The 26,067-nt window shown below is 23.6% G+C and overlaps 3 protein-coding genes across 9 annotated transcripts; 1 reads left to right on the forward strand and 2 right to left on the reverse strand.

Annotated features, from left to right (window-relative positions):
• Positions 1 to 457: 457 nt before the first annotated feature.
• LOC127288045 (membrane-associated guanylate kinase, WW and PDZ domain-containing protein 1-like) lies at positions 458 to 12,539 on the reverse strand. 3 transcript variants are annotated; one of them, XM_051315251.1, is made up of 10 exons: positions 12,347 to 12,539; positions 11,488 to 11,567; positions 11,196 to 11,421; positions 10,720 to 11,123; positions 10,448 to 10,636; positions 9,116 to 10,244; positions 6,637 to 6,772; positions 5,743 to 6,282; positions 3,815 to 3,985; positions 458 to 3,708 (listed from the first exon to the last, which is right to left on the reverse strand). In XM_051315251.1, exons 2-10 carry the CDS (start codon positions 11,552 to 11,554, stop codon positions 3,535 to 3,537), a joined length of 3,036 nt encoding a protein of 1,011 aa, XP_051171208.1. In that variant the 5' UTR covers positions 11,555 to 11,567; positions 12,347 to 12,539; the 3' UTR covers positions 458 to 3,534. The 3 variants fall into 3 exon arrangements, with proteins under 3 accessions (XP_051171208.1, XP_051171209.1, XP_051171207.1); XM_051315252.1 differs by having other exon boundaries at positions 5,743 to 6,279; positions 9,116 to 10,247; XM_051315250.1 differs by having other exon boundaries at positions 9,116 to 10,247.
• Positions 12,540 to 12,787: 248 nt separating this feature from the next.
• LOC127288061 (cell division cycle protein 123 homolog) lies at positions 12,788 to 16,075 on the forward strand. The gene is made up of 6 exons (XM_051315287.1): positions 12,788 to 13,248; positions 13,310 to 13,417; positions 13,493 to 13,715; positions 13,795 to 13,917; positions 13,997 to 14,256; positions 15,876 to 16,075. The coding sequence occupies exons 1-6, from the start codon at positions 13,036 to 13,038 to the stop codon at positions 15,927 to 15,929; spliced, it is 981 nt and encodes a 326-aa protein (XP_051171244.1). The 5' UTR covers positions 12,788 to 13,035; the 3' UTR covers positions 15,930 to 16,075.
• On the reverse strand, positions 16,064 to 25,848 carry LOC127288056 (adenosylhomocysteinase-like 1). Of its 5 annotated transcripts, XR_007843980.1 has the most exons (12): positions 25,683 to 25,844; positions 24,316 to 24,363; positions 23,716 to 23,800; positions 21,868 to 22,061; positions 21,473 to 21,797; positions 20,292 to 20,442; positions 20,060 to 20,212; positions 18,216 to 18,381; positions 17,886 to 18,132; positions 17,608 to 17,728; positions 17,417 to 17,528; positions 16,064 to 17,179 (listed from the first exon to the last, which is right to left on the reverse strand). XR_007843980.1 is itself a non-coding variant. In XM_051315277.1 (11 exons), exons 1-11 carry the CDS (start codon positions 25,779 to 25,781, stop codon positions 17,522 to 17,524), a joined length of 1,584 nt encoding a protein of 527 aa, XP_051171234.1. In that variant the 5' UTR covers positions 25,782 to 25,844; the 3' UTR covers positions 17,313 to 17,521. The 5 variants fall into 5 exon arrangements, 4 of the variants coding, with proteins under 4 accessions (XP_051171234.1, XP_051171233.1, XP_051171237.1 ...); XM_051315277.1 differs by lacking the exon at positions 16,064 to 17,179 and having other exon boundaries at positions 17,313 to 17,528; positions 21,868 to 22,049; XM_051315276.1 differs by lacking the exon at positions 16,064 to 17,179 and having other exon boundaries at positions 17,313 to 17,528.
• Between the last annotated feature and the right edge of the window lie 219 nt (positions 25,849 to 26,067).

A 26,067-nucleotide genomic window follows, 5' to 3' on the forward strand; every position in this document is an offset into this window, starting at 1 on the left:
ATATGAATAACGATATCATGTTTCGACGATTTCTAACATAAAACAAATCTTATAATCTAAAAATTATTTTAAAACAAGAATCTCGTTATTTTAGGCACATATTTAGTTCGCGTGTACCTATGACAAGTTTTTATAAAAAAATAATGTTTACTATAAATGTAAAATAAAAATGTTTAATTAGTTATAAATTTTATAAATATACTTTCGACAATAACGAAAATTTTCAAATTGTTCTATTTTATTTGAAATTGAAAAAATTTTTAAAAATCACTTTTTCAATAATTTCGTCATTTGTCGAAAGTATATATATAATAATACACTAGACTAGTATTATATTATAAAAATAGGTTTGTTCAAAATACCTAAATACTCTTTGACACTTTATATATGTATATCAAGTCAGGAAGAGTCTTTATATTTTTTAATCGAGATTCTTACTTTCATGCAAACCTTTAAGTTTTTTTTTTTTTTTTTTTTTATTAATTATCACACGTGATCGTACAATTATTAGGAGTACGAGCTTATATTGCTAAAAAAAAAAAGCTCTTTGAGTCACTCTTCTCGTTTTAAAGTATAAGTAAAGCAATTTTTTATTTGCGTTGTTAAGCTATTTAAGTCTCAAAAATTTATAATTACATATTTATATTAAGCTGCTGAAGGGCACATCTTTGGTCGTTACAGCACTTAATTTAAGCATCTACATAATAATAATTACAATACATTTTTTTTACTCTGTAAATGAACAACAAAAACGGAATAAGATTCAATATTTTTTTTTAGTATAAAAAAGAAATAGGCTTTTTATATGAATACAAAAAAAAATAATCCAAATTTTATAATATTCTATATTGAAGCTTAAAATAATTAAAAGTAGTTTTAAATTATGTATTTAATTATTTGACTTTTGTTTTGATTTTTGTTTTATTTGTGTTAAAAATAAAAACTATCCAATTATTTATGTTTATACAAAATTTACTATTAATCTTAGAGCTGTGCAAGTTTTTAAAATTCGAACCGCTCCATAAGAATTAACATGGGCTCGAATCGAATATTCGATCAGAGCCCATACAAAATTCGAACTTTTGCACAGCTCTAATTAATCTCTATAATTAATAGTGAGAAAAAGATGTTTTACTAGAGTAAACTCTAGTGAAATTGATTAATGAGAAAAGCGACGAAATTGAGCTTGATTTTTATATTATATATTTACTAAACGATTCAACGAGAATGCGTTTATGAGCGTTTTAACAAGATTTTAATTAATAAATCTAGAGGAAAAAAATAATACATTTCACCTTATAAAAAATAAATGATAACTATATTATAATAATACACTAAAATATACATTATGAAAAGTACTTTAGTATTATTTTTTTTTTAACTTGACTTGAACTATTATTTAAATATGCAATTTACTTTTTTTTATTTTAAGTATGCTTCTAATTTGGATTTTAAATTAGGAATACCTTTTTTATATTGGAAGAAAGTAACACCTTTTTGAGAACTTTTTTTTCTTAAATAAATTTTGTAAATAAAAAAAAAAATTAAAATTTATATAGTCAATGAGTTTTCTGATAAAAAATTTTTCTATATCTCTAAAGATTAAAAAAAAACTAATTCGTTGATTTAAAATAAATATCGGAAAAAGGTTTAACTAATTTAAAATCTTAGTCTTATTTCTAAAAAAAATGTTAATTATTAAAAAATGAGAATTCTATATCGAATATTTATACGTATAATTTGCTTTGGAGAACGTGTATTATTGTTATTCTTATATTTAGTTTATTATTATTGTTATTTGTATTATTATCTATTTTTATTAATATTATTATTTTTATTAAATCAATAAGAAGACATTCAAGCATTGCGTTACTTACTATATTATAATAATAAAAAATTGATCCCCTTTTAAGTGACATTTTAATATTCGTAACACTGACATATGGAACACGTCGTGCATTTAAAAAAAAAAAATGTTCCATTATTATTATTATGTCCCCTTTTCCCTAAAAAGCGAGTTATATATAATACTTGAACGGCTTCGAATTTCAATGAAAATAATTATTTAACGCATTATCTCATATTAATAAAAAAAAATAAGTATATAACTTAAAAGTAATGCAAATCAAAAATAAAAAAAAAATTGAGAAATTATTATTCTCACATGAGTATTAAAATCATTCATGGAATGGTTCAGCTTTGTACCACAGACAAAAAATTTTAAAATATAAAAAATTCAAAAATTGTTCTTACAGCCTCAAAAATGCATTTTTTTTCTCTTAAAAAATATTGAACACGTGCAAGGCACTATGTTTTGTATTATTTGCCTGTTTCTCTATCACATTTTTTTTTTTTTTTGTTCAAAAAAAGGTTAATTTGACTGTTACGGTAAATAATATACAAAGCTCACCAAATTGATGAATTAAAAACATTATAATCTATATAAGCATTGTCAAAGCAAGCGTAAAGAAAGTGTCATCTAATTTAAAATTATTTTTAAATTATTATATATACGTTGAAAGACATTAAATTTCAAAATACGTTCAATTAGCTAATAATTTTTTTTTTTTTTTTTCATCAGACGATTATTTTTATTGTCTATATTTGGTTATTTATGGAATTAAATATTTAAAAATGTATATAAGATTATTAAATAGTTGGCTGATAAAAATTGTGCCTATTATAAATATTGAAAAAGAAGTTTTTTAAAAGCTGATGTGATTTAAAAATCTGTATAAAATTATAAAAGTTGAATTACCTACTTATTTTTATTAGTATTTCAGACCTTTGAGCAATACCATTTTTTTTAAAAAATCGTTTTTTAATTGAACGATATTTTAATACCAATCAGAATAGCAAAAATATTGCGACAAATTTGCGATGTTCTTGATATTTTTATTTTCTCACAAATTATTACCAACTCACTAGGATAGATTATTAAAAATTTCTTTCACATATAGATATAGAAAATTACTGCGCAGATTATTAATTATAAATAATATTCGCTTATCGCAAATATGTCGCAAAATTTTACGCTATCATATTAGATAGAGTAGACTACGCAGCGAAAAGAAAAACTTTTTCTTTCTTTATAAATATCAAATTTGATACCGTAAGAAATATTTTTTGTAAACAAACTTCAATGTACAATAAATTATTATTACTTTATAGAAAAAGTATTGTGATTTTTTTTTCTCTTCGCTTTTATCTACTCTATATTTAATTTTAATGACAATGAGATTTGCATTTTGATCGATAACAAATTTTTACCTATATTGATTTAACATTATTATAATATGGTTAAAATAACAAGTTATTAAATAAGTTATTTTTCAATAAGAATAATAATTAAAAATATTGATTAATATTGTAATTATTAATATTATTTTTATGGAAAACGTGTTATTTTTAAAATATATATATATATATATTCCTCAGCACCAAGATTTTATCGAGGATTTATTATTCTTTAAGTAGTAAAAGAATTTAACGATGGTGTGATTATAATTTCAAAAAAAAAATATTATTTTACCTTCAAATATTCATATCGTAAAGATGAGAAGAAGCACCCACCACGGAAGGCATTTGACAACCACGACGAACCAATAGACGAACAGATGGACCACCATTTCGTATAATTTCAATTGCTTCAGTGTGCGTCATATTTTTAGTATTGATGCCATTGATTTCAATAATTTGATCGCCAACCTTTTTGAAAAAAAAAAAAATTTTTACTATCACAAAATTAAAAAAAAAATGCATTTTCTTTTCTTATTTTTGAAATTAATGAAAAAGATAATTGAAAAATTAATACTCTGAGTCTGTTGTCTACAGATGCTGGACCATTCTCTGCGATTTGTAAAACAAATAATGGCATATTTTGAAATTCGCGTCCTCCACGAATACTAAAACCAAAACCTCGTGTTCCTCTAGTTAATTCGACGGCATGATATTGTCCTCCATCTCCATCAGCTGCAGATTCATCCTATGGAAATGAAAAAATAATAATTACACGAATTTTTAATAGAATATACAGGCTTCATAGTGATCCTAAAAAATATTTTAGGGAAAATAGGGAAATAAAAAATAAATTCAAAATTTTAACAAAAGGGACTTTTTAGGGTACTATGAAAATTACATAAGTAAAGATAAAGGGTTAATTTATAGGCTAAACCACAAATTTAGTACAGCTTTGAGGTATTTTTGTTTTGCAAAAACATATTTTATAATTTTTCATTCACAAATTAGTGAAACAAAAGTTTCTTAATTTAATTAATATCGCCATTATCACTTTCATTTGTTAACTCTTAGAGACAAATTATTTGAAGAATCTCTTTCTTAATAGAATTTTAATTTTCAAATTAATTTATAGTTAACTTAAAATATTTAATATAGAAATTTTTTTTATTAAATTTAATCCATTTCCTGAATCAAAAGTTTCAGAAACATATTTTGTATATAAAATTATATTTTTAATTAAAAATCTTCTGCAAGTATTTTACAAAATCATTTCTAACAATTTTTCTAAAATTAGTTTATCAAATTTTATAAAAAATTTTAATACAAAATCTATCAAATAAGTCGATTTACATAGAAAAAAACTCGATTTTTTATTTTTAATAAATTTAATTAGTAAACAAATATTTTATTATTAGAAATTTTTTTTTTTTTAATAAAAATGTTTAATGGAAATATTTTCAAAATTTTTTTATTTAGTATAAATTTAAAATTCAATTGAGACAATTTTTCAAAATTTCAATTCAATAGGACAAAATTGTGAAAATATAATTTAGTAACTTTTTTTAATAGAAAATTTAAGTCTAATTTATAACAATAATTCGAATTAAGAATTTCGAAAAATATTTTAAATAGTAATGGAATTTTAGTAAATTTTTAAATAAGAAATTGTTTTAAATAATTGAATTTTTGAAAAACTAGATTAGTTTTTAGAAATAATTAATTCAACAAAGAATTTAAATTTAATTTTAATTATTGGAAATGATAAATTTAACAAAGAATTTTTTTATAATTTTTAGAAATAATTCAATTTTGAAAAATGTTCAGTTAAATTTTTTAGAAATAAAGGGTCATTCAAGTATTACGTAAGCATTTAAGGGGGAGGGGGGTTCCTCAGTTGCTTACGCACCATACAAAATTCTTTTTTTTTACATTACAATATGCTTATTTGGGGGAGGGGGAGGGTCTAAAACCCTTGAAATTATGCTTACGTAATACTTGAATGGCCCCTAATTGCATTTTTTGAGAATTTTTATTGAGATTATTGTAAATTAAAGTTAATGAATATTATTAACAAAATTTTAAACAATAATTGAATTTTAGAGAATTTTAAATTAAATTTTTTTTTAAATAATGTAATTTTCAAATTTTGTTTTCAAAATAATTAATTTTGTGGAGTATTCCAGTTAATATTTTTTTGAATAATTCAAATTTGCAAAAATGATTATATTTGATGCTAAAAAAAAGTCGTATTTATCTAAAAAATGTTTTTAAAAGTCGATGAAGTCACATTTTATTAATATGAGTCGAAATTAGTCGCATTCATGGAAAATAGACGATAAAAGTCGAAAAAGTCGTGCTTTATACCAATTTTTTTGTGAAAAATAGAGGAAAATTTTTCAAATAGTGTACTTTTAGGGACAAATCGGGAAAAAGGGAACTTTTAGAGAAAATGGGGTACGACTATGAAGCCTGCGAATTTTTAATAGAAAATACTATACGAACCTTAAGAGGAGATGGACTAACGCAACAATCATCCAATGGATAACCAATAGTCAATGTTACTGAATATCCCGAATCTTTAATTAAATTGACAATATCCTTATGACAGACATTGGTAATATCAACATGATTAACGGCAAGTATATGATCGCCAATATTTAATCTTCCACATCTTTCAGCTGGTGAACCTTCAATAATTCTACCAATTGTTGAACCAGCTTTATTGACTGATGAAATTATCACAAAACCAAAACCTTCATTTTCCATTCTATTCACAGTGACATCGTAAGGATATTGCTGATTCATTTGTCCTCCATATGATGATTGTAAATTATCACGTAAATGTTCTTGAATATTGATACGTCGCCGTATACCCAATGTGACAACACCATTTTGTGCAGCGGCTATCATTAATTGAACTACGTGACGATGTGATGAATTCATCACACTTTCACCATCGACAGACATTATTAAATCACCGGTGTTTAGTCGATTGTCTAAATCAGCTGCACCTCCCGGTACAATGTGACCAACGGAAACCTGCTGAGCGTTTTATTTTTATCGCATATTGTTACTGTCTATAAAGCTATTGTTGTCAATGTATTGTGAGAAAATTTATTCAAATAAAATATTTACATAATAATAAATTGAGGTGAAATCTTTTTAAATATAAATTAAATTTAAGGAGTCATTCAAGTATTACGTAAGCATCTAAGGGGAAGGTCTTCTGTTGCTTAAGCGTTATACAATATTCTTATTTTTTCTATTACAACATGCTTATTTTTTTACTACAAAACCCTTAAAAATATGCTTACGTGATACTTGAACGACCCTTTAAGTTTGAAGGAAATTAAATTTTTATTTGAATATAATTAAACGTTTACTTAAGAGACTAACCTGAGATCCTTCTTCAGTACCTCCAACTATTCTAAATCCAAAGCCAGTGTCTTGTCTAACTAAAGTCACTAGTGTCTCAATCCATTCAATATCTGGTATTGTCGGACACACCACATCACTATTATATTGTGGATACCTTTAAAAAAACACATATTTTTAGATAAATTCAGGCCTTAGATCGAATTTAAGGCGCAAAAAAAGTCATTTCAGTCGTTTTACATTCCAAAAAAAGTCGAAAAAGTCAATTTTTTTATTTTAACTAAATTTAATTAGTTAATAAATATTTTACTTTAAATAACTAATATTATTAGGTATTAAACTAATTTTATAAATTCCTTAATAAGAATAATTTTTATAAGAATATTATCAAGAAAAGTTATTTCGAATTTTTCAGAATCGAACTAAGATAAATATTCAACATTTTTCTCAGTCGGAAAAATTTCTAAAAAAATTTTACAAGTTCCATTATTTTAATTTTTTAAGTCTGATTTAAGCAATTTATTTGAATTAAATATTATAGCATGGTCTATAGTTTTAATGGTTAACAAAATTTTGAACAATAATAAAGTTTTACAAATTTTTAAATTAATTCTTTTTTAAATAATTGAATTGCAGATTTTAATTTTGAAATAAATTTTCTGTAAATTTAAACTAATGTGTTTTTTTTTAAATTTCTGACAATTCAGTTATAGACTTTTTATTTGCAACTTTTTTAAATAATTGAATTTTTAAAGAAATATTAAAATTATTAAAAATAATAACTGAATTTTGGAAGAGTTACAGTTGAAATTTTTAGAAATAATTGAATTTCAAAATATTTTGTCAAGTTTCAGACAATAATTAAATGTTACGGAATTGAAAATAATTTATCAAATATAATTTTAGATAACATTTTTTAAAAGTAATTTAATTAACAAAGATTTACAATTCAGATTTTTGAAAAATTTTCAATTGAAATTTTGGTGATTTCTTTTGATGAAGAATTTATTAGAAATTGAGGCTTCAAATTCAAGAATCGGTCGCTCGCTATGGCTAAAACAGTGTGCACGACCGGTTCTTGAATTGGGAGCCTCAATTACAGACAAAAATTGAATTTTTCAAGTTTCTAATTGAAAAATGCTTTTAGATAATTGAATTTTTGAAAAATGTTATAAAAATTATTAAAAATAATTGAATTTTGGAAGAGTTATAGTTGAAATTTTTAAAAATAATTGAATTTAAAAAAATTCAAAATAATTATATCTAAATTTTTCAAATAAAATTAGATAACCTGTTTTAAAAATAATTGGATTTTCAAAGATTGTTAGAAATTTAATTCTATTTTTCAATTAAAAATTTTATAAAATTTTATAATTGTTTAAAATCACTTAAAGTTTAATTATTAAAGATTTTGTCAAGTTTCAGACAATAATTAAATTTTACGGAATTGAAAATAATTTATCAGATATAATTCTAGATAACCTTTTTTAAGAAAATTGCAATTCAGATTTTTAAAAATAATTGAGCTTCAAGTGATTTTTAATTTAAATTTTTTGTGATTTCCGTTGAAGAATTTATTGGAAATTACAGACAAAAATTCAATTTTAAAAGTTTTAAATTGAAAATTTACAAGTCAGATTTTTAAAAATAATTGAACTTCAAGTGATTTTTAATTGAAATTGTTGCTGATTTTTGTAGCTAAAGAATTTATTAAAAATTACAGAAAAAAATTGAACTTTAAACATTTTTAATTGAAATATAATTGAATTTTCAATCAATATTATAAAAATCATTCAAAATAATTGAATTTCGGAAGAGTTACAGTTGAAATTTTTAAAAATAATTGAATTTAAAAAAATTCAAAATAATTATATCTAAATTTTTCAAATAAAATTAGAAAATTTTAGGTTTTAAATTTAAATTTTTGAAATAATTAAATTTCAAGTGATCATGAATTGAATTTTTTGGTGATTTTAATTTGCTGATATTTTTTATTATTTTAAACAATTATTAAATTTCATAAAAATTTTAATTTGAAAAATAGTTTAAGATAATTTAATTTGTGAAGAATTTTATTCAAATTATTGAAAATAATTAATTTATAGAAGAATTTTGTTAAAAATTTGTTAAATAATTGTAATAAAGAAGATCTGAAGAACATTTGCATTTTATACTAAAAAAAAGGATTTTAGTTTTGTATCTCAACTTTGTTTGTTTCACTTTCATTTACAATTATTTTATTATTTTAATTTTTAAGCTTGCGGGGAAAAAAAATTGTAAAATTTTGTAAAAGTACACAATGGAGAAAATAAATCTAATCTAATCTACTAAAAAAAACGTATTTTTTTAAGTTTTGTAAAAAAAATGTAAAAAAAGTCGCATTTTATTAAAATAAGTCGAAAAAAGTTGTATTTTCGAAAAACAGTTGGAAAAAGTCGAAGAAGTATAAACCTAAATCTATATATTATTAATAAAAAAAAAAATAATAGTAATTACTAACCGTGGTATAGAACTGGAATGTGGTTGTTCGTGTTCAAAACTTGTAGTCTCTTTTCTCTTATCCCAAATTTCCCCAGTATCGACATTTTGTTCTTGTCCAATTGCATATGAATTAAAATCCTGTTCACTATATTGGGAATGTGTTTGAACAGCATAGAGATCCTTGTAATAATCACCACCATTTTGTTTAATATTTTCAACGTGTGGCGAATTAACGGAATAAACTTCATTGCTTATATTAAATTTATTAGCTGCTACCCATTCTCGTTTCATTGCATTTCTCTCATCATCCAAATTAGTCATTGTTGTAAAATTATCAGCCAAACTACTTATATTCGATTTATATGGATCTGTATAATAAACGCCATGATTATAATCTGAATATTTAAATCTATTATCAAGTGGATTCATATCATTTTCATTTGGCAGTTCATTCCAATTTTCTCTTCTCATATCGTCGGGTGATTTAAGATGTGTTCTTGTATCAATTAATGGTGTTTTTGGCCGTGTTGGTATTACTGTTTTCGTTTGTGTACTATAAATATCGGCAGTTGGTGTTTTACTTCTAAAAAAATCGTGTGGATTTTTTTCTTTTTTCTCCTTTGATTTTGTTGATAATATTCGTTGAACGTAAATTAATGCTTCTTGATTACGTGGACAATCTTTTAGAACATTAACCACCTCTGAATGGCACATATTTCTCACATTAATATCATTTATATTAACAAGAATATCGCCCTCCATTAATCGTTTACAACGAAGTCCATCTAAAATTTTTTTCACTTTTTGACCCTGTGCTGAATCGGCTATTGTAAATCCAAAACCCATCACACCTTTAACTACCGGAATGGTGAGAAATTCTGGTTTTGATGGCAATGGAGATTCTTTACGATCGCTTAAATCTCCAGTTTCGGATAAAAGAATATCCGTGCTACTTGGTCGTTTAATTGTATTAATTTTATCGGAAATACAAAGATCAGGCATTGAATTTACTGAAGTTGTTGCTAAATTTTCACCATTTTGCATATTGTTCACGGGAAGAAATGAAGTGTCCATGAAATTAAAACGACCTACTGATTGCATTCCTGGATCTAGGTCCATGTACATTCCAGGATCTTCACTTGAAAGATCTGCTGAATCAAATTTAAAAAATTTATGGTAATAATTCTTTTTGCGAGAAAATATTTGTTTATAAATAAATATAAATGACAATCAGTGATTGCACCTTAAACGTCTTAAAAAAAATTTGTATTCAACAGAAACAATAGAACAAAATTTATCATAAAAAACCTTTCTTGCGAGAAAATAAGAGGTAGTGTTTTTTTTTTCTTACCTGGTGCATTTACAGCGATGGTAGTAACAACTTCTGTGTTAGGATCATTAGGATCAAAGGGCAAAGGATATCCTCGGCAAACTTCCAATGAAACTGTGTCTCCAGTGCTAATTGATTTAAATACATTCACCATTTCATTGTGTGTAAATCCTAATACACAAGTGTCATTAACATACACCAGTACATCACCTGCAAATTAAATAAAAAAATTATGTTTAGAAAAATTATATTATATCACAAATATTTTTCTTAAATGACAAGAATTATTTTACCAGTTTGTAATTTTCCATCAAGCCATGCGGGTCCATTTGGTACAACGCTTTTTATTTGTAAAAATTCCTCCACAGAATCATCGCCACCAACAATTGTAAAACCAAGGCCACGTGAACTTTTAATAAGTGATGTACGAATTTTTTGTCCTTTTAATTTCTCCGGATTACGTGTGAAATTTGGACTTTTTCTTTCTGATAAATTTTGTTGAGCACGTTTTGCTTGCAACACTGGATTTTCATATTGAGTTCGACGATTTACATGATCAATAAAATAAGTACCATATAGTGTATCGTCAATTTTTTCCCAACCATAAGGCAGTTCATCATCAAGGCACTCTTCGAGAGATTGTTTTTGAAATTTCGATAAACGTGGATCAAGCCAGTGAGAAGTTCCTGTATTATGACTGCAAAGTAAATTTTTTTTTAATTATTTAACGAAATTCGTATTTTTGTAAAAAAAAAAGGAAAGTACTTACTCTATAAAATAAATTTCTCCAGAATCTGTATAAGCCTTTTCCCAATTAGACGGAAGAGGTCCTAATTGATCTTCAGTTGCATTATTACGAGCCCGATTTCTAAGTTCATGATCCAAACCACCTGGTCCCTGTTCCGATCCTGTACTGTATAAATAATTCGGTGGAACACAACGACCAGTATTTTCTGGACCACCAAGTGTCAATATTTCTTTATCCATATTGTTTTCTAACAAAGAAAAATATTTATTACAACTGACTTAAAAAAAAAAAAAAACAAAATTATTTTACACACCTTCATTTTGCTTGTCAATAGGTTTCGAATTATCAGTCTTAGTTGCCATTTTTGGAAACATTTGCATAACTTCTAGTATTCTGAAATAAAAATTATATTTTTTTAATTTTGAAAAAAAAAAATCTTAGAAAATTAATTTTTTTTTTTCAAAAATAGTAGTTTTTAACGTATAAATATAAATGTACATTTAATATAAATTTATTGGAAATAAAGAGAAAACTGTGTCGATGAAACATCGAAAGCGAGAGGAACTCCATTTGTGACAATAAAAAAGATGCACTTGCTTCTGACTGTTAAACTGTACTTCTAACTAAACGAAAGGTATGAGCCGAGACCAGTTTACCACCTGGTCAAACTAGTAAATTACTGGAGATCTATTATCAGAGACACAACATAGCGAATAAGTATTAGTATATAGAAATTTTACCTAATTTTTTTTTTTTACACTTGTTAAACAAATATCCATGCAATTATTTTAACATTTCTAAAATTCACTTTAAAAATTAGTAAATAAAATATAAAAACCGAAATAAAAATTGTTAGAATCTAAAATGTCACATATACGTTGAGAAAAAAAAATCAGAAAGCAGGTGCACAAGTCCCATGCATCCTGTTCAAAGTACATATATAATAAATGATGGGAAAAAGAGTAATTCATAATCATAGTCCACATATGTTTCATTTGCATATTTTTCTCTACTTTAGAAATGAGCACCTTTTTTTAAGAATACATATAAAATAAAAATTACAATGAATAGAAAACATTTACATCTAATTTTTATCTATATTTTTATAATAATTGAAAATTGTTTATAACAGAAATTCTAAATTAAATCTTAAAGCAAATTCTATTACTTACTTGTTGCAAAATTATAGATTTTTCTCACTAACCATCGCATACTATATAAAATATTTCGGCACTGAATCATACACACAAGAATTTTGTATAGAACATAATTATTTCAAAGGACCATAGAGACTCTTACGATTGAGTCGTATATAAGAAAAAAACTTCCGTCTATTTCTCACATATCATACACAATCTCCGCCATATTTGCACATATTTAAAACTGCACAAACTACTGTAAAATATATGTTGTATATATATACATATATATCAATATGTCAATAATGCCACTCAATGTCCGCCATATTTGAAACTGCACAGAGGTTTGTACTGTACACAAAATGCAGTAGTTAGTATAGAACATCCAAAATGTGAAACGTCTATTCAATGCAATTTCCCCTATTTTTACTCCCCTCCATCACGGGAAAAATTCAGTGAAAGCTGGATTTCACATGCGGTATTTTCCCCTCTCGCGAAAGTCCTTATAAAAAGTTTCACATTTAGGAATGTTTTGTGTTTATGTACAATAATCGATTTAGTTTAATTGTTACCTTATCTTGTTATCAATTATTATCAGTAAAGAGAAAGTGAAAAAAATCAGTTAAATGATTTAAAGAAATTATAAAAAAGAATGAAATTTGAATGTTGATAATTTGAGGTTAGAATTAAAGAATATAATTAGGATTAATTGTTAAGAAAATATGGTGAATAATGTAGAAGCAGAATGTTCATTTACCAAATGGTATCCAATTTTTTCAAAAGATTCTTTAGAAGCAATTATTCTTCCTTTGCCTCCTGAAATTTTGAAATATTTAGAACATGATACATTTGTTCTTCCAATAGAAGCAACAACGAGTATTAAATGTAATACAGAATGGTCTGATGGTTCATTAGTCACTGAAGACATTTCAGAGGTAATTATGTCATAATATGAAAATTTAATATTTAGAAATTTTAAAATAATTTACTCCAAAGGATCCTGAGAGTATACCACCAAATTTTCCGGAATTCAGTCAAAAAATTCAACAAGCTATTGATGAATTTGAAGCTGTTTTTATTAAATCTAACTGGAGTACACCTAGTGTAAGAATTATTTCTCAATTTTTTTATTATTTTAATTTAGAAATAAAAATTATTAAATATTTAAAAAATATTTAGGATGCCACGTGGGTTGCACCTACAAAAACATTAAAGTGTACTTCTCTAGAAGATGTTTATTTGCTACTTAAAAGTTCTGATAGAATATCGAAAGATTTAAGTAAAGTAAAAAATTGTACTGATAATAAAAATTCTCTCAACTTTTGTTTAGTACTAAAAAAATGGAGAGAAATTAATCCTTGTACTGAATTTCGTTGTTTTGTAATTAACGGTGAATTAGTTGGTAAGCAAATAAAAAAATAATTAGAATTATTTAAAAATTATTAATAACATTTTTATATTAATCTAATATATAATTTAAGGAATATGCCAAAGAGATGTTTCACAATACTACAAACACATAGAATATGAAAAGTATAATATTCAAAAAGATATCACAACTTTATTTAATGAGCGCATCAAGGATAGATTTAAATTACAAAATTGTAAGATTTGTTTATTTATAATTTATCAGTGACGAGAGGATTTTGAAATTAAATTTAAAAATTAAAAATTATTTTACAGATTCATTTGATGTTATACGTTACAAAAAGGATAAAGTAAAAATAATTGATTTTGGTCCAATGAATGAAACAGTGACAAATGAAACTTTATTTACGTATCAGGAATTGTTAAATGAAATAGAAATTACACCCGAATTTAGATTTATCGCCGAAGAAGTTGGTGTTCAACCGAAAAAAATTCAACATGTCTGTGTACCTCAGGAAATAAATGATTTTTTTCAATCAAGAGGAGAAATGTCAATAATAGATACTCTTAGAGCGGTAAGATTATCGTCTACAAAGTTATCGATTATATTTTTAGGGTGGCCACTATTTTTAGACTCTTTGTCTACCGGTAAAAATGAGCGATTTCTCCTGGTTTTTAGTTACAATTTAATTGTGAGCAAAACATTATTTTTATGTAATATGCAGTTGTAAATGATAGAAATTGGTCCAAAAGCACTATGAAAATTAATATATTTTGATTTCAAAAGGACCGTTTCAAAATTACCGTTTTGTACCCTTCAAAAAAGATCTTCATAATTTTTTTCAAATTTTTTCATCCAACCATATTTATCAATTTAACTGAACTTTTCAAAAATTTAATGCAAAAAAATATAAAATTAAAATTTACCATATTTCAGGCCTCAGATTATAATTTTTCAACTTTTTCTGACTTTTTCGAAAATACGACTTTTTTTTGCTTATTTTAATAAGATGCGACTTATTCGACTTTTTTTTTACAAAATTTTTAAATAAAATACAATTTTTCTTTAAATTATTTTAAATAATTTTAATAAAATTCTTCACAAATTCAGTTATTTTAAACTATTTTTCAATTAAAAATTTTATGAAATTTAAAATTTTTAATTTAAAAACTTTTTTAAATTTAATTATTTTTTAAATTTTTCATCTAAAACTTTCTGAAATTTAATAATTTCAACTATAACTGTTTTGAAATATAATTATTTTAAATGATTTTTACAATATTCTTCAAAAATTCAATTACTTTGAAGCATTTTTCAATTGAAAACTTTTGAAATTCAATTTTTCTCTGTAATTTTCAATAAATTCTTTATCAACAGAAATCACAAAATATTTCAATTAAAAATCACTTGAAGTTTAAAATTCAAAAATATGAATATTGTAAACCTTTGAAAATTTAATTACTTTTGAAAAATGTTATTTACAATTATTTGATAAATTATTTTCAATTCTGTAAAATTTCATTATTGTCTGAAATTTAATTAATTCTAAAAATTTCAATTATAACTCTTCCAAAGTTTAATTATTTTTAATAATTTTAATATTTCTTTAAAAATTTAATTATTTAAAAAAGTTTCAAATAAAAACTCTAAAATTGAATTGTTTTCAAAAATTTTATTTTAGAAATTTGTCCTTCTTAATTAAAATTGAAGAATTAATAAAATGGATTTAAATTAAATTTTAAGCCTAATCCGGTCGTGAGAAAACGATTTTTTTCAATATTTTTGAAATTTTTAAAACTCACGACCAGATCAGGCATAAAATTTTTGTAAAAGGAAGTAGTTTTTTTGAAAATTAAAAAAAATTGAAGAATACAAACAGTTTTAAAAACAAGATTTTAACGTTTAAATTACAAAAAAATATAGTAAATTTTTACATGAAATTTTTGAAAAGTTTAGTTAAAAACACACATTTTGAAAAAAAAAACTTAAAATTGATGCATTTATAAGAAAGTTATGAGCATTCAAAAATAAAAAATCATTTGAATTCTTAAATTTTGTAAAATTCATATCTCGGAAACGGTTTGATGAAAAAATTTGAAGAAATCCTGAAATTTTTACCGGTTTTTCCCCGGTTGGGTGGCCACCCTAATTTATAATGATTTTATTGTTCAAAATAATTTTTAATCTTAACAGGAAGTTGAAACTCAACGCATAGCTGATGAGGAAGAATCTAGTGAAAATAGATAAAAAAAAAAATAATAATCTTAAGGTATTTTACATTTTTCTCCGTAAATATTTTTCCACTTTACAATTAAATATAATAAATTAAAAATCAAAGTGTCATTATTTTAAAAAGGGAATTTAAAATAAAAGAACGAGAATTATATTGAGCACTCGGTAAATGGTATTTTATTTACGGTTTTATGTTACAAAAATATTAATAACATAAGTTTTTTTTTTTTATTGCTTTAGTGTATTGAATTTAACAGTGCATTTCGTTAATTTTTCTTTTGTAACAATTTTTAATCAAATGATTCGAGACATTTTTCTGTGAACACTGCTATACATTTTTATTTTGTTATACGACAATAATAATAACAGTTACATTGCAAATCAAAAAATTTAATCATTGTTTATTAATATCAGTTATCTTACTCAATAACATAAAGATATTTTATTTTTATTAATATAAAATATGGAGAACAAAAGTTTATTTCAATTTTCGAGAAAGTAGTTTTCAAAAAATAATTCCATTTATACTTTCAAAAAAATGTTTAATTTAAATTCTTTAAACAAAAATTTGAAAAATTAATTTATGTTAGGCCTTTATTGAGGTTTACAGAAAGGATTTAATTTTAAATGAAAAAAAAGTTTTTTTAGTGCTTGTAAAAAGTTATTAAAATGTTCTCTATATAAATCGGATAATTTTTTCTTTATCACTGAATTAAAAAATTGGTATTTTCTATATTTTTTATGAATATACAAATAACGCTGTATTTGATACTATATTTTGGTTGTCGGTACTAAAAAAATTTTATTCGAGTGCTCTTATTGCACTTTGGTTATTTTTCGTAAAACGACATTTAAAAAGAAACTATTACAATAGATGCTCGATCGGTGAGCAAGGTAACAAAAGGAATTATATTTCATCGATCGGATAAACTACAATGTGAAAAACTAAATTCACCTTTCCTCACTGAAAGAGCATCAATTATTTTTATTTTTCTATTTTTTTTTTTTTTTGTTTTTTATATTATTGACAATGGTGAATGTATTATAAATTTTTCTACCAATTTTCATTTAAATTGAAATTATCTAATAACATTTTTAAGTAGCGATACCATGAAACTATATAGTGAAATAAGCTTTGTTTAAAAATTAAAATTCACTAAAATTATTTGTAAACATCAAATATTTAAAATTCTCTAAAATATTATTGAAAAACGAGAAGAAGTGATCACTGAATTAAACTCATTTTCTACAGTTGAATGGTGTGTCTAAAATATATATGATTATATTTTCAAAGTTAATTTATGTTAAATTTTCTTTATAGTATAAATTTTTGTGCATTGAAATAAAAAATTTTCTTTTACTAAAAATTGTGATTATAATTTTCAATGCAAAAAGGGGAAATTGAATAACAATTTATTAATTTTTTTTTTCTGTGACTTTACTGATGATGACTATAAATTTCACAAGATAAGGCTCTATAAAATATATTGTTTAAAAATTACCTCTATGTTTGTTTGTTTTTTGTTATAAATAACACGGAAATGTGATGTTAATGGAGAAAACAAAATTTCTCATTTTTTTATTAATTCTTCATATTCCAGTCGATTTCAGTATCTGAAAAATGTTAAAAATTGCAATTTATAGAAAAAAATTTGATAATTAAGAAGAATTTTTAAAATATTTTTTTACTGACCGATAATAATTAGGCTTGAAAGGACCAGCCTTATTGAGGCCCATATATTTCGCCTGTTCATCGGTAAGCTCTGTTAAATGTGCATCAAATGTGGGCAAATGCAAGGATGCTACATATTCATCTGGAAAAAAAGTTATATTAAATTGTATTATGTTACAAGTATTTTTTTTTTGATGAATTGTCGTTGTTCAGTTGTTGTTCAGTCGATGGGTATCTAAAATTTATTTTTGAAAAAATTAATTAATTATAGTTGAAATTTAAAAAAAGGAACTACAAACCCATCTTCTTAGGCAGTAAATAAACGTCGCTTTTGTAACGTCCCGATGGAGCATTAAAAAGTTCAATTAGAGCCAATGCTTGTGTGGCGGCCGTGATTGACACGACAAAGGACGGAATGCTGGAACACGAGAGATTGACCAAACGACCTTCAGCTAAAAGTACTATTCGTCTTCCATCTGGCCAAATCACATGATCCACTTGTGATCTAACTTTTTCCCATGTCAAATCAGGAGTACGTAAACTATTCTGTCAAATGGGAAGAAATTTTTTCGAATCAGATGTCAATGACACAAATGACATCTTGAAATATTTTTTTTATAGAAACGTACAATATCTATTTCTGTATTGCTATGGCCCATGTTGCAAACTACACAACCATTTTTCATCTTATCCATATGCTCACGTGTTACGACATTTTTATTCCCAGTGGCTGTTATCACGATGTCCACGTTCCTAATCACCTCATTCAATTTCATCACTCTGTATCCATCCATGCTGAAAAGAAATTATTTCTTATTTGATAATCATTTAAATTCATATTTTTTTTACTTATTTAGCCCTCGGATTATGCGACTTTTTCGACTTTTTTTTTTTTTTACAAAATTTTTAAATAAAATATGTCTTTTTTAGTATAAAATGGAGATTCTATTCAGATCTTCTTTATTTCAATTATTTCATAAATTTTTACATGAAATTAATTATTTTAAATAATTGTAATAAAATTCTTCACAAATTCAGTTATCTTAAATTATTTTTCGATTAAAAATTTTATGAAATGTAATAATTGTTTAAAATTTTAAAAACAATCAGCAAATAAAATTACCAAAAATTCCATTTCAAAATCACTTAAAATTCAATTATTTTTAATAATTTGAATATTTCTATAAAAATTCAATTTTTCAAAAAAGTTTCAAACAAAAAAATCTAAAATTAAATTTTTGTTAGAAATTTAAACAAAAAACTACAGCAGTTTTAATTTGCAAAAAATTTATTCCAAATAAAAAATATTCTGCAATTCAATTATTTAAAAAAATTTCAATTTAAAACCTTCTAAAATTTTCTGAAATTTAATAATTTCAACTATAACTCTTCCGAAATTCAATTATTTTTAATCATTTTTATAATATTCTTCGAAAATTCAATTATTTTTAGTCATTTTTATAATATTCTTAGAAAATTCAATTTTTGTCTGTAATTTCTAATAAATTCTTCATTAACAGAAATTACCAAAATTTTTTATTAAAAATCACTTTAAATTCAATTATTTTCAAAAAACTGGATCTTAAATCCTCGAAAATACAATTTTTTTTTTAAAAAAAAGGTTATCTAAAATTATTTGATAAATTATTTTCAATTCTGTAAAATTTAATTATTGTCTGAAACTTAACAATATCTTTTGAAATTCAATTATTATTATTAAGGGAAATTGATGGGGAGAATTATATTGTAAAACTTAAAAGTGTACAATTAAGAGAATAAATCTAATCTAATCTAATCAATTATAAATATTATTATTATTAAAATTGTCAACTGTAACTGCTCCAAAATTCAATTAATTTTAATAATTTTAATATTTCTTTAAAATTCAATTATTTAAAAAAGTTTCAAATAAAAATTCTAACATTAAATTGTCAAAATTAAATAAAACTATAGCAGTTTAAATTTGCCGAAAATTTATTTCAAATTTAAAATCCTTTTGAGGACCAATGTTGCTTTAAAGCGACGTTAACATTTTTTGTTAACTCATGATTAACATTTTTAAATTTTAAAAATGAATATTGAAACAAAGTATTTTATTTAATCTATTAAATTTCACATTTCAAACTCTGGTTTTTCTAGAAAACTTTAATTAGTTTTCTAGAAAAACATGTTTAAAAATTAAAGTTCCTTTTTTTAAGAAAAAATTTGGTCCTGAAATGGTTAAGAATTTATTTTTTAGAAATTTGTCCTACTTAATTAAAAGATTAATTATTTAATTTAGTTCGGTTCTAAAATATTAAAAATAAATTTGCTTGATAATATTCTTATAGAATTATTTTTATTCGCGAATTAAATTAATTTAATATCTAATAACATTAGTTATTTGAAGTAAAATATTCATTAACTAATTCTTTGCGCCTAAAGTCGATCTGAGGCCTGCGTATTTTATTTTTCGTTAATATAGAAAACTTACCTGGCTTGTAGGGCACAAATAGGATCAATTTCAGTAATATACACGATACAACCAAGTCCTTTTAAAGCTTGACAACAACCTTTTCCAACTTCACCATATCCACAAATAACGACTTGTTTTCCTCCAAACATAACATCAGTGGACCTTTTAAGGCTTTGGAAAAAAAATTTGGTTTATTATTTTTCTCATATAAAAATTTATAATTAAATTGCAAATAATTTTTGATATATACCTATCAAGAATACTCTCTCGGCAACTATAAAGATTGTCGAATTTGGTTTTGGTCACACTATCATTAACATTCATTGCGGGGACGGAAAGTTTGCCAGCTTTTGATAATTGATATAATCTATGTACACCTGTTACACTTTCCTCAACGATTCCTGTAAAATAACATTTAAAAAAAACAAAATTAACAAGGAGGGGGTCCTTTATGTTTATTTCATAAACATTATGCTTCCTCATTGTGTGAAGCAAAAAATTCGCTTCCTCGTGAAGGAAGCAATGAATTTGTCCAATTCAATTGATTGATTTAAAAAATTTCGAGTTAAAAATGTTTTAAATTAATTAAATTTTTTGAAAAATAAAGAAAATTTTAATTAATTTTGAGTGAACTTAAACTTTATATATACGAATCGATTCGTTTTAATGCAAGGAATACAATTATTTTATTCATCAACTTGAATTTAAAAAAAACACAAAATTTTTTAGCTAAAATATGAATTTTCGATTTTTCAATTTTTATTAATTCTCAAATTTTAAATCAAATCTATACTTTATATATACCAACCAATTCGTTTCAATGCAGGGTATAAAATTATTTCATATATAAACATGAATTTAAATAAACACATCATTTTTTAGCTAAAATGAGAATTTTTGATTTTTTAACTTTCTTTAATTCTTTAAATTTCAATCAAATCTATACTTTATATATATCAATCGATTCATCTTGACATAAAGAAGACGATTATATTATATATTACCTTAAATTTTTCGATTTAAAAAATTTTTCAATTAAAAAAAAATTTTTGGAAAAAAGACGATAAAATTTTTTTTTTGGGTATTTTTAAAAATCCTTTTGTCATTTTTGAGAGATTAATGTGTTAAATAAGCCTACCAAATTTTATCCAAATCCATTAAAACCTGTTAAAGATATCGTGTTCACAAAAACGATCCACACACACATACACACACACACACACATACATCCGGACAATTGATCAGGATCTCATATAACATGTTTCTATATAGAGGAAAATTTGTTTTCACCATTTTTAAAAAGTTTATAAACGAAAGGACTACATAGCTTCCTCCACGAGGAAGCAAAAGATAAAATTATTTGAAACTTATTTATTATTCAACTATATTTATAATAGTTTCGATTTTTCGAATTCTCGAATTTAAATTTACCTTGAATCATTTTAAACATGGCGTTATATTTTTTTAACATCAAATGAGTTGCATCTCCTCCATCATCTAAAATCATATTAGGCTGCCAATTTTCCGCCGCTATACATTTGTCTATGCACCACCAAAAATCTTCTTCAGTTTCACCTCTCCATGCAAAAACTGGATAGCCAGCGTGAGCTAATGCTGCAGCTACTTCATTTTGAGTTGAATAAATATTACAAGCAGCCCATCTAACTTGAGCACCAAGTTCAACTAAAGTCTCAATCAAAACTGCCGTTTGAGCATTTATATGAGTACATCCTACAATTTTAGCATTCTTCAGGGGCTAAATAAAAGAAAAAAATTTTTTTTTTAAATTTATTTAAAAACATTAAATCCTAACTAAAATATAATACCTTATCATCGGAAGCACGTTTTCGAAGAGCCATAATTCCAGGCATTTCTTGTTCTGCAATTTCAATTTCTCTTCGACCAAATGCATGTTGATTAATATTTCTAACGCAAAAGTCAGAAAATCCTTTTTCCGTTTTTTGAATTTTTTCACGTGGTGAAACGTCATCTTCATCAGAGGAACTTCCTGTATAAGATGCTAAAGTAGAACGGCGCATCAAAAACAATTGGATGTTAGTGTCACAACAAACTTTTTTTTAGATGGAATTAAGACTGCTATTTTTCTATTACCATTCGTATTTTTTTTTTTAAAGAAATTTTTATATTGTTAATCATTACATTTCACTTACATTACAGATGTACAGGCTTCATAGTCGGCCCCTATTTTCTCTAAAAATCCCCATTTTCCCTATTTAAAAAATTTTCCCCGATTTTTTAAAAAAAAATTGGTATAGAGCTTTAATTTTTATGACAATAATTTTTGAAATATTAATTAGAATATTATTAAAAATATTAATTTTCTACCAAAAATTTAATGAATAACAAATATTTGGATAGAATGATTATTTGTCAAATAAATATCTAACACATCAATTTCGATTCAAATCCATCAAAGCCTATCCAAAGGAAAATTTAATACTTATCAAAAAGTTTTGATAGAATTACTATAAAATTATATTTTGTAAACCTCAGATTGCACGACTTTTTCGACTTTTTTCCACTGAATGCGACTAATTTCGACTTATTTTAATAGTGTCACTTCTTTGACTTTTAAAAATATTTTTTTAGATAAATACGACTTTTTTCAGTATAAAATATAATCATTTTTGAAAATTTGAATTATTCAAAAAAATATTAATTGGAATAATTCACAAAATTAATTATTTTAAAAAAATTTCAATTTAAAATTCTCTAAAATTCAATTATTGTTTAAAATTTTGTTAATAATTTTCATTAACTCTAATTTACAATAATTTGAATAAAAAATCTCCAGAAATTTAATTACTTCTACAAATTTTAACTGAAAATTTTTCAAAATTGAATTATTTCTAAAAATGTTATCAAAAATTCATTGTTAAATTTATTATTTCTAATAACTATAATCAAGTTCTTTGTAAATTAAATTATTTAAATCATTTTTTCAATTAAAAAATTGTCTAAAATTCAATTATTGTCTGATGCTTATAAAAAAAACTGCTGTAATTCATATTTACGAAAATTTTAATTAAAAATCTCATGAAATTCAAATATTTCTAAAATTTTTTGGTAAGTTAATTATTTCAATAACTTTCATCACTTTTTTCAGTAATTAAATTATCTTAATTATAATTTTTTAAAAATTTCATTACTATTTTAAAATATTTGTCGAAATTCTGAATTCGAATAATTTTTATAAATTAAACTTAAATTTTCTTTAAAAAAAAAGTAACTAAATAATTTTTTCAAATATTTCTTTTATTAAATTGAAATCTTGAAAATTTTCCTAAATGCTATTATAAAATGTATTCTAAATAAAAAATTTTTGAAAATATTTCTATGAAACATTTTTATTAAAAAATAAATATAATTCATTTAATTGCTAATAATAAAATATTTGTTAAATAATTAAATTTATTAAAAATAAAAAATCAACTTTTTTTCTATGTAAATTTACTAAAACGATTTATTTGATAGATTTTATATTAAAATTCCTTATTATAGTACCTTAAAAGTTCCCTATTTTTAAATTTTCAGTCCCCTATTTACTTTAAAATATTTTTTAGCATCACTATGAAGCCTGGATGTATTCAAATATTTTATATGTTAGAGGATGAAAAACTATTAAAATTTTTAAACAATTTTTCTTTTCTTACCGGAACTGTAACTGTCAGTGCTGCTTGCAGACAAGGAACGACTACGATAACGACTGGATTTCTTTAAAGCTCCTGATTTGCTTTCCTATCAATATTTTAAATGTTATTAAAATATACAATCAATTAATATAAATATTATACACAGTTCATCTATTGCAAATAGTGTAAATAAACTACAAATAAAACAAAATTAATGGGACTATTTATGATATGATTAAACTCTGACTAAAATTATACAGATAATTTCTGTATAAAATTTTCTTTTTTTCGTAAAATATATATCATTATGTTCCTGACATTAAAATCAATTTTTATTATTTATGTTAAAAAAAATTATTCAAAAAAAAAAAAATAATTTTAGAAGATCCAGAACATAATGATTTATTATAATAAAAAAGGGAAATGTATTTTCGTATTTTCGTAATACAAAAAATCATTTGGATTAAAATTTTGTAAAACGCTTTGTGCTTCACATTAAAAAAAAAAAAAATTGAAAGCAAAAATGATAATGAAAGGTGTATTATAGAAGTATATAGAATATATTGTTATAGCAAACGGCTACAAAAATTTATTTGGCGATTCACATATGTTCTTACTTACTAATTTTGTTCTCGGGCCGTGAAAGGCATTATTTGATGCCTCTAGGCTCTGAAATCACAACCACCATTTTCATAATTTAAATGTATTATATTTTTATCATATATCCACAGAAATAATACAGCAAACTATTATTTTCATTAATTCGTGTTAATTCATCAAAAATAAAAACAATAAAAATCATTCCAAGTGTTTTTTTACATATAAAAAAAGAATTTAAAAATATATAAAATAAATAAAATATAAAAATACTGTAATATTTATGTAGAAAATAATAAAAATATAGTATTATGTAGGTTAATTTTTTTCATGAGTTTTTATATATTAGTTGGTTAAGATTTTTTAGTTTAAAAAAAAGATGTCACGACAAAGATGTATTACTAGATGTTTTACAAACTATGAGTGAAATAATTCTGATCTATAAAATAATATAAGCACTGTTATTCATTATACTGTAAACTATTATAGATTATAATATTAAATGTCATGCAAATATTTATAGTATTATACACATTATGTATAGGAATAATTTCCTACTTTTAAATGATATATAATTTAAAAAAAGAAAACCTTTGGTATTATTATAATGTAATTTTATACTGATAGTGTTAGTAGAGAAACATAAATGATGTTTTTTTTATTACACGTTATTAAAAGACAATGCAAGCACTTGATTAGTATCATAAATAAAAAAATATTTCAAGACTCTTCAGTAAATATTACACATAATTTACTTGAAAATTCCTAAAATTAATATTTATTAGTCAATGGGAATTATTTACCTATACTTTAAATTTAACAGTAAAACTATCATTAATATTAATCATTTCATTTTTGGTTATATAAATATATATTTTAATCCCTGTTTTAAATTTAAATTTGAATTAATTGTTAAGACCTGTAGTTTTGATAAGTTAAACAATAAAACAATTATATGATACAGATTTATGTTTAATATAACTCAATATTAATTAGTCGTGAAATTTGATTATTTATAACATAATATTTTGGTAATGTTTTTTATAGAAAAGGTTTAATAATAACAATAATAAAGAAAAATGGAGCATATTGAATTTTGAAGCGTTAATGACATTTTATAATTTATAAATGAAAATGATATTTAATAGACAATACAAGTGCGACGCAATTTACAATTAAGTTGAATTTATATTTTCAATTATTTTTTTCTGGGTCAATCTCAAATAAAATAACAATGAAATAGAGACAATCAAAAAAAAAAGAAAAAAAAGGAGATTGTCAAATTATAGTCACGGGGTTCTGACGTAAGAATAATTTAAACAAAACACGTATAAAATTTCTATTAAAAAATTTTTAAGGTTAGAATTTAAAAAAAAACATGCGAAATTTACCTTTGTAGCAACTGCTGGATCAGTAACGGGTCCATCAGTAACCGTATTTCTTCTTTCTTTTCCAGAAGTAGTATTCGAAACATCGCCAACGTCAGCCATTTTCAAAACTGGCTCCCTATACAGCTTTCCTGTCGAAACGATGGCGTTAATCTGTCACGAGTTCCTCAGGGACGTCACATGTTCAATTAAGTTACGTTGCCTTTCGTAATGGCTTTATAAAATATTCTGTCAATATTTGTCTTTTGGTGAAATAATATTTAAAATTGTAAACATAAAATAGTTTTATGGAAATTATATGCATTATTAAAAAAAAATTATCATTATTATTATTTTTAAATAAAAATGACAGATTTATTGTGTATATTTATTTATTACCCTTTATAAT

This window comes from Leptopilina boulardi, unplaced genomic scaffold (genome assembly GCF_019393585.1).
Source record: "Leptopilina boulardi isolate dan_hultmark-lab unplaced genomic scaffold, ZJU_Lbou_2.1 LbouV2_38, whole genome shotgun sequence".
In the NCBI taxonomy this organism is placed as follows: Eukaryota; Metazoa; Arthropoda; class Insecta; order Hymenoptera; family Figitidae; genus Leptopilina; species Leptopilina boulardi.

Excerpts from the sequence above, each read along its gene's own strand:
- LOC127288045 (XM_051315250.1), bottom strand. The coding sequence starts at position 11,554 with ATGCAAATGTTTCCAAAAATGGCAACTAAGACTGATAATTCGAAACCT. Across the intron at positions 11,124-11,195 it reads GGAGAAATTTATTTTATAGA|TCATAATACAGGAACTTCTC; the intron begins GTAAGTACTTTC and ends TTTACTTTGCAG. Across the intron at positions 6,773-9,115 it reads CATTCCAGTTCTATACCACG|GTATCCACAATATAATAGTG; the intron begins GTTAGTAATTAC and ends GTTTTTTTAAAG.
- LOC127288061 (XM_051315287.1), top strand. The coding sequence starts at position 13,036 with ATGGTGAATAATGTAGAAGCAGAATGTTCATTTACCAAATGGTATCCA. Across the intron at positions 13,418-13,492 it reads CTAACTGGAGTACACCTAGT|GATGCCACGTGGGTTGCACC; the intron begins GTAAGAATTATT and ends AAAAATATTTAG. Across the intron at positions 14,257-15,875 it reads TAATAGATACTCTTAGAGCG|GAAGTTGAAACTCAACGCAT; the intron begins GTAAGATTATCG and ends TAATCTTAACAG.
- LOC127288056 (XM_051315276.1), bottom strand. The coding sequence starts at position 25,781 with ATGGCTGACGTTGGCGATGTTTCGAATACTACTTCTGGAAAAGAAAGA. Across the intron at positions 22,062-23,715 it reads CACTGACAGTTACAGTTCCG|CATCTTATACAGGAAGTTCC; the intron begins GTAAGAAAAGAA and ends GTTCTACTTTAG. Across the intron at positions 20,213-20,291 it reads CGAGAGAGTATTCTTGATAG|CCTTAAAAGGTCCACTGATG; the intron begins GTATATATCAAA and ends TTTTTTCCAAAG.